The sequence below is a fragment of the Propithecus coquereli genome, unplaced genomic scaffold (genome assembly GCF_000956105.1).
Source record: "Propithecus coquereli isolate 6110/MARCELLA unplaced genomic scaffold, Pcoq_1.0 Scaffold236, whole genome shotgun sequence".
NCBI classification, from domain to species: Eukaryota; Metazoa; Chordata; class Mammalia; order Primates; family Indriidae; genus Propithecus; species Propithecus coquereli.
Window position 1 is genome coordinate 730,338 of NW_012147908.1, and position 8,328 is coordinate 738,665.

Here is an 8,328-nt window from a genome sequence, read left to right on the forward strand (position 1 = left end):
AGGAATAAAACAAATAAATAAATAACATACATGCTTCAGTCCCTCATCAGAATTCCTTCTTACTTTCCAGAGATTGACAAAAACTTTTACCCTATTACTGTCTCTTTTTTTAAAATGATAGCATTTTTTTTTTAAATCTCTATACCTTGGTTAATGTTTTGTTGTAGTCATGCTGACAATTACTTTATATTATTTTTCCTCTCACCTTTTCAAGAATGTTACAGTATATTGAAAACAAAAAGAAAAGTTGCAAAGATAATTGTTAGTATTTGTTTTATTTTATCTTTTGTCTCTGAATTATAAGAAAGAAATAATATAATGGATAGAAAATGGGATTTTTAGTCAGAGGAGCTGGGCTTGAACTCAGTGCTCCTACTCTGCCCTTGACCAAGTCGTTTAATTTTTCAGCTCCCTCTGGCAGATAATAATCCTGTACTGCCTAACAGGATTGTTTCGAAGATAACACAAGACAGGTTATGTGAGAATACATTCAAAAGTGAAAAACACTATACAAGTATGAGGTTTTATTGTTACTACATGAGTGAATTCATGAATTCATCAGTGAACTCAGCTGAGCTTTTTCAAACTTCTGCACTCTTAATCATGTATTAACAAATAATTAGTGAATCTAACAAAAATCCCAAGCATTTTTTTGCTTAACCTATAGAGGCATTCTTGTGATTGAATTTTATATGACAAAATTCGGACAAATCAGGAACTTTTTGAAGGCTTCTCTGTAGGCTGGTTTTTGTGATAGTGTGACCTGAATACAGTGCTTGTTCACAAAGCTCGACTAACAGTAAGGTGGTTCCAATTTAGCTAATCTTTGCTGTCCTAAGACTGTTTATTGATGTCTTTTATAAGAGTAGAATTTTTAAGGTTTTTTTGTTTGTTTGTTTTACCTAAGGACTGTATAAATCAACAATTTGGAAAAATGATGAAAGAAGGAAATATCTTCCATTATATTCTTCTTGCCTTTTCTTCTCCCCTCCACACAGAAGCCTGGCTTCTGCTTATCCTGGCTTCCTTTCACCTTGTTCCTCTAACACCCATATAAAGTAAATGATAAAATTTCTGCTTAAAAAAGTTATGGCTACACCCATCAATGAGAATAAATTGCTTTGGGGCATTTGTGGTGGAATTAGGTGCTTTTAAGTGATATTATTATTATCCAAACATTCTGAATGGCTTTTCATCTTGTCTCTCTAGTTTGTTTGCTTAGAATCAACTAGAGTAATCTATTATACTATTTTAGGTAATTGTGCTATGATTTTTATCTCTTTATTTGTTCAATTCTATCCCAAGCTCAAATGCCAACTGGAAAATGGAAAATCAAATATCTGCATACTTTAAAGTTAATAAGAATGTAAAAAACTAGTCTGCTCAATATTTTACTTCTCTGCTTAATGTATAGATACCTCTCTCTATAGATTCTGAGGCTCATGAATTTTATCTTCTATAATACCTGTACCATTTTAGGTGAAATAAGGCCAAAATAACTTATTTTTTGATCTTTAACCTGTAATCTTTTCTATATCCGTAGGCTGGCAAAATACAGTTTGGCTACGTATACGGGATCAGTGCAATTGGATGTCTAGGAATGTTTTGCTTATTAAACTTAATGAGTATGACGGGTGTTTCATTTGGTTGTGTGGCAAGCGTCCTTGGATATTGTCTTCTTCCCATGATCCTACTTTCCAGCTTTGCAGTGATATTTTCTTTACAGTAAGTACTGATCTTTATTTTGGGGTTTGATTGACCAATTCTGTGTAATAGGATTCACCTCATCTTTAGTTTGAGACAAATCACTGTTTCAGCAAACATGTCAGATAGTGCCTCTTGTTGGTAAGAACTATGCTACATGTTTTTGGGTGATGAACAGTGGAAATGAGAACAAATTTTAAACCTTTTATACCGTCTCTACTTTTACTCATGATCAAGAATTTCACTAGGTTTGTGTTTGTTTATCAGTATCGTAGTGGTAACAAATTGATCAGTGGTGATTGTTAACTTAAATATTACATTAAAAAGTTCAAATCATTAGAGTATTAAAATTATGCTTACCCTTTGATACTTTTTAGATGATGTCTAATGTCTTGAAACCATTGGGCATATGCCACATGTATGAGTAATAAATACATACTATTTGGTACCTTTTTAACTGAAATGAAAATGAAACATATTCTGTTTATGACAAAAGGTTGTTACTAGCCTAGCATGTCCTCAGATGTACTTGTTAGGTGCTTTAAATATGTGTGATTTAAAAATGATAGGTTAGATTAAAAAAGGTGTAAATTACAGCTGATATAGTTTCTCCTTATGGCCAGTGTACAGAATCTCTCTCAAAGGTAGAAGCTTCTCTTTGTGGCTAGTGCTGGACCCAACAATCATAGGGCTTTGTTTCTCTCAGAAAGTGAAAGTGGGGCTGGGCGTGATGGCTCATGCCTATAATAATCCTAGCACTTTGGGAGGCGGAGGTGGGAAGATGAGGCCAGGAGTTCCAGACCAGCCTGAGGAACAGGGAGACCCCATTTCTACAAAGAATAGAAAAATTAGCCAGGTATGGTGGTGCTCACCTAAAATTCCAGCACTTTGGGAGGCCTAGGTGGAAGGATCTCTTGAGCCCAGGAGTTGGAAGTCGCAGTGAGCTGTGATGACACCACTGCTCTCTAGCCCAGGCAACAGAGAGAGACACTGTTTCAAAAATAAAAAAAGTTAAAATGAAGGTTTAGGAGAAGAGCATATATCAGTTATTTGTCAGATACTAGATTTTCGGCAAGATAATGCTTTATAGTATTCCTGGTTTGAATAAACATACTTCATATTTTCAGTGTAGAAACTACTTCATTCTTCTCATTTGTTAAGAATTGATATATTTGAATTTCACAGAAATTATTTTCTAGTAAAACGGAGTTTCTCAACCAGGAACAATTTTTCCTCCAAGGGGACATTTAACCCTGCCTGGAGGCAGTTTGGTGTCACAGCTGTGGGGGAAGGGTACTACTGGTGCATTATGGGTGGAGTCCAGGGGTGCTGCTGAGCACCCAACAGTGCACAGCACAGCCCCCACAACAGAGGTACATCCAGCCCAGATGTCAGCAGTGCCGACGTTGAGAAACCATGTATTTGAAAAGAGCAAAATGTAGTTATAAATGAGCTTTGTATCACATGAAATGAGTAAGCATCATTAAGTTTACTGTGAGGTACATTTTAGCATTTGAAAAAAATAATCCTGATTGTTTCTGCATATGTCTATGTGTGGATTTAAAACGTTCTTACATAACTAATCTCATCTGCTTTTTTCCTCTCCCTTTTTTTTCGTCGTCGGTTACAGAGGAATGGTAGGAATCCTTCTCACTGCGGGGATTATTGGATGGTGCAGCTTTTCTGCTTCCAAAATTTTTATTTCTGCATTAGCCATGGAAGGACAGCAACTTTTAGTAGCATATCCTTGTGCTTTGTTATATGGAGTCTTTGCCCTAATTTCTGTCTTCTGAACTGAATTTATCTGGGATGTGGACATCAGTGGGCCAAATACACAGAAAGGACCTTGAACTCTTAAATTGGACCAGCAAACTGCTACAGCGCAACTCTTATGCAGATTTACATTTGACTGTTGGAGCAATGGAAGTAAACATGTATCTTTTGTTTGTTTTTATAGAACTTTTGAATACTATATTGGATTTACCTGGAGTGTGACTAGCTTTAAGTGTTTGTGTTTATACAATAAGAAATGCTATTTCTTTCCTGTTCCTGCAGCCTTTGAAAAACAACTTTTTTCCTTGCAAATTATATTAAAATGTTTTTGATAGATTTTTATCAACTGTGGGATATCAACCACAAAGCTGATAATCTTTCTTAAAAACAATCCAGTCATAGTAGGCATAAGACTTATTGCAGAAATATTTTTCCAAGGAATTAGGAAAGAAAATTGCCGGTATCCTTAAGTCAGGTGCACTTGAAGCAAAAAAAGTGATCCAAATGCAGAACTTGGAGTGTGCACTTCAAAAAGTTGACATTCCTGTCAATTATCTCATGGAGAGTTTGCTAAAATTCAGAGATACAAGAAGTTCACAGTCTACCTTATTGTAGACATGAAATGTGAATGCCTGTTTAGATAATTAGTAAACCTTAGTGACCTGGACTGGCCACATGAATGCTCATAATTGGGTCTCCATGTTTCTCAAGAGAAAAAAAAAAATCACTAACCTTTTCTGAGAAAAATATTTAAAATCTCACAGTTTCAGTATTGCAGTTTATTGATGTAAGGTACATTTGAATGCTTATTAAAATTTTCCCAATTAATTTTAACTGTGTTGTTGAGTTTACTTTTACTAAAACACTTTTCTCTCTTTTTTTGTAACGAGGGTCTGATTTTAACTCTCAATTTAACCTGAGCTTTAGGAATAGAAGTCATTTACTATAGAATCAGGGGGAAAAGGGATTAAATGAGCAGCAGTTTGTTTGAGTTACAGCATTATATTCTTGTATTAAATGTATTTGATTTGTGTTGTCATGCTCTCTTGCCAGAGACCATGATACAGGAAAATACTGCATCCTGTATACTGATCATTGGCTTTTTATAGAGAAACTGCCTCTGATTCTGGACAAAGCTGTTATGGTTATAAGAAGGCAAAGTATTTTTTTTGTTTTTCTTTTTTTAGAAAAACATTCAGACCAAATAAAAAGAAATGCCAAACTGAGATATTAATGGTTCTTTTTTTCAGAGCAAGTTTTCAAAGCACGAAAGGAGGTTGAGGTAAATAAAACATATTTCTTACAAGAAGATCATAATTTCTAGTCTCTGGCATCACATAAGTATGATTTTCTTCATTCTTGATCTTCTAGAGAGAGAGACACTTGCTAATAATTAGTTTTTGGCTAGGTTTTCAAACTTACCGAATCACTTTAGAATATATTTTATTGGAGTCCTTGGATAATATCTTGGTCTTTTTCAATTCATTTTTTAAAAACACACAGTTCTTGTTAAGACAATTGTAATTAATGCCTTCTGTTGACACCCAGTTCTTTCTAATGAACAGGGTAGATGATACTTTGGGAATTAAATTCTCTTGCTATTGGTTAGACTTAAGATCATTCATCTTCAGCCCAATTCCCCAAATGGATCAAATTGTTTTCTTATTTATTGTCTCCCCCACCCCCTACAAAATAACTTTTAGCTTAAGTCATTGTTGTAGAGACTTGTTGGTGATCTTTTATTTATCTCTAAAATAATAAGGTGCAGAACTATTTTATATTTGACGATTGCTCCATCAAAACAGCTATGCCGTAGAGTTGTAGTTGATGCAGGAGTTCAGTTCTAGAGTTGGCTTGGTTACATGAAAAGTCATATATAGCCAATATTTCTCTTATAAAACTCTCTTAAATTAAAAATATATGTAGCCATATTTATATATACATTAAAGACTGATATACTGTGTCTCAAAAAGGACTACGTGGCTTTTTTTTTGCTTTTTTTTTTTTTTTTGTCTAGCGTTGGAATAGATTTCTGTTTCTTCAGTTAAGTACCAGGTAGAGTATTTGGCTTGCTTTAGGGCCTATTTTATACCAAAAGCATGCAGGAATCTAAACATGAGAGGTACTCTCAGCATAGCTGAAAGCTCACCCAGTGATTGTCACTGAGTAACCAAAACTCACTGTGGAGGTGACAGATTGACACATACCATGTCTCACTCCAGATCTTAGTGGAGTGGCAAGTTCACTCACACACTAGTGGTAATGTGTGCTCAGGACATGTAGGTGATTTTACATATGGGACTGTAAATGCGTATTTTATGACTTTGCTGTAATACTGATTACTAGTGGGTGTTTTCAAGAACTATATGACTAGGCTTGTGGAAATAGACATTCTCCAGATACAGTTATGCAGATAATTTAAAGTTCTATAAATCTTAAAATACTATCCTTGGATACTGGCTATCCAATCAAAGAGAATTTTTAGAAATATCATCTAATGACATGATCTGGGATAGAATTTAAGAGCTGTACATTTGGTATTTTGCAAATTTGTATTTTTTAATCTTAATTTTTCAACTCAAATATGCTCCAAAGCTAAGTCAAGTCATTTGTCCCTAAAGTTAAAATTATGCTTGTGGTACTTACTACCTACAAAAAAGGAAGCCTTTCTGATCTGAAAGCTTTTCTTCATATCAAGAACTTAAAAGTTTGGACAAGAGGGGAACTCTGTAGACGTTAGAATCTTACCCTACAGGGATACTCTGACTTAATCACGAAGAATTATGGGAAATGAAGACCACATTCAGCCTGTGATATAGAGCACATCTCATGTAATGACTCAGACAAGTTGCTTCCCTTGCCCTATGGGAGGGGGGAAAAAAAAAAAATATATATATATATATAAAATAAGTGTTCACCCTTTCATAAGGTAGCACCAAAAGTTTTCAAAACAATATAGCACCTCTCATAGTACAAATCATGGCATGAACATGCTTACCAAAGATAAACAAATGGGCCTTCAAGATGCTGCCTACAACAAGCCTCCTACCCAAATAATTCCCCAAGTTAAAGCTGTCCTCATGAACTGACTCATTTTGTGATGTCATGTCAAATTCCAACTACTAGTTAATACCAGTTTTTATAAATTCTAGCTTATTTAGAAATAAAAGTTTAAATTATTTCTTAAGCAATTTATTTTTATTTAATAATATGCTTGTTTCAAAGTACGAACTTTAGAAATGAAACATTTAGAATCAGGCAAAAACAAATACCTTTTCAAAGATAACTATAGCACATTAGTTAACAAGAGAGTCTCTTTCCTTTCTAGAATGTATTTAGGATTTGGGGAAAGGAGTGGGAATAACAAGATATAAAGGTTTATTGGAAATGCCTTAAGTAAGAATTGGTTCGTGTCCTTTAATAGATACATGAGAATGATCTGTCATTAGCTTGTCTTGTCAAGCATATAGTGTTTATTTTCAGTCTAAATAAAGCGTATCCTCACCACTCTTTCTACAAGCTAGGCTGTTACTACTTTTTACCACCAATGAAGAAAGAATTGATCTTTTTAAATTCAGCTTCTTCATCATGAGAATTATTGAAGTTTAAATTGTAGTACATTACTATTACTTAAATTTCAGTAAGTTACTTTGCTCAATAATTAAATACCTATTTATAACTGAGCAATAGGTAAAATGAAACATTAAATATTTAAATTGCTGATTTCTAGCGATTGGCAGAGTACTTAAATCAAAAGCATGTTATATTATTAATAAATATGTATCTCAGAATGGTTACTATAAAAACTGAAGAACGACATCTGATAGTATGCAGTTCTGATTTTGCATCGCAGGTGGAAATATTTCTTCTGCTTTTGTGCACGAAGTTCCTACTCTCCTTAATGAAGAACATTATCTGCTGATGGAGCACAATGTCCTGTGTTTGTGTAAATAAATTAAAGTGATTACGTACTCAAATGAGAACTAATTAAATACAGAGCTGTTCTCCTAATTTAAAAGCACAAATACTTTCTTGAGCACATTTGGTTCTAAAAATCGGATATTACATTTTTTTGTGAACTTAACTAATTAGGCTTATCTTGCATATATAAATTTGGTTTATTTCTGAAGCTAGCACTAAATCTGCTGGTAGCTTTCAGGATGATTAATTATGCATTAAGGTGTTTTCAATAGGATATAAACACTTGTGGCACACACACAAAAGAATAAAGAAAAAATGAGAAAACGGAAGTACTCAGTAGAAACATTTAAGAAACTTGTAAATTATGTTTGTGTTTTTTTTTTTTTTTTTACCTAGTTGGCTTACTCTGATTCTCCTAAAAGTATAGAGAAAACAATAGAGTTATTTTTATTTTTTCCTAGTTAAGATATAGTTCAAAAGAGTGTCTTTGTAAAATTTAGTGATACACTTGCTTACAGTTTTCAGTTTCATGGTCTTTGATAATATCAGAAGACTTGGTAGAGTCTTTTCTTTAGGCAATCAGTGGCCCTAAAAGTGCTTTTATGTTTTAATTTTCTAAGTATGAACATCTTTATTTCCTTTTCTAATTATATCATCATTATGTTAAAAATTAATACCTTCATACAGCAAGAAAAAGGAACAGATTATTGATAAGCTGTTTCAAAATGGATGACCCTCAAAAATATTATGTTAAGCAAAAACAGAAAGGCAAATGCAAAAGACCACATATTCCACTTATGTGTTAGTGGTGATGGTTGCACATATGCTTACTAAAATATATTTAAGTGTAGACTAAAGTGGGTGGATTTTATGGAATGTAAATTGTATGTTAATAAGCTTTTATAAAAAACAGAGAGAAGGGGAATGGGA

General features: G+C 33.6%; 1 protein-coding gene across 1 annotated transcript in view; it reads left to right on the plus strand.

Annotated features, from left to right (window-relative positions):
- YIPF5 (Yip1 domain family, member 5) overlaps positions 1-4,611 on the plus strand; it is a 17,154-nt gene extending 12,543 nt beyond the window's left edge. Inside the window, exons 5-6 of the mRNA XM_012645825.1 lie at positions 1,544-1,725; positions 3,335-4,611. Coding sequence (XP_012501279.1) covers positions 1,544-1,725; positions 3,335-3,497 — 345 coding nt within the window. The 3' untranslated portion in view covers positions 3,498-4,611. The remainder of the gene's footprint in view (positions 1-1,543; positions 1,726-3,334) is intronic.
- Positions 4,612-8,328: the final 3,717 nt, after the last annotated feature.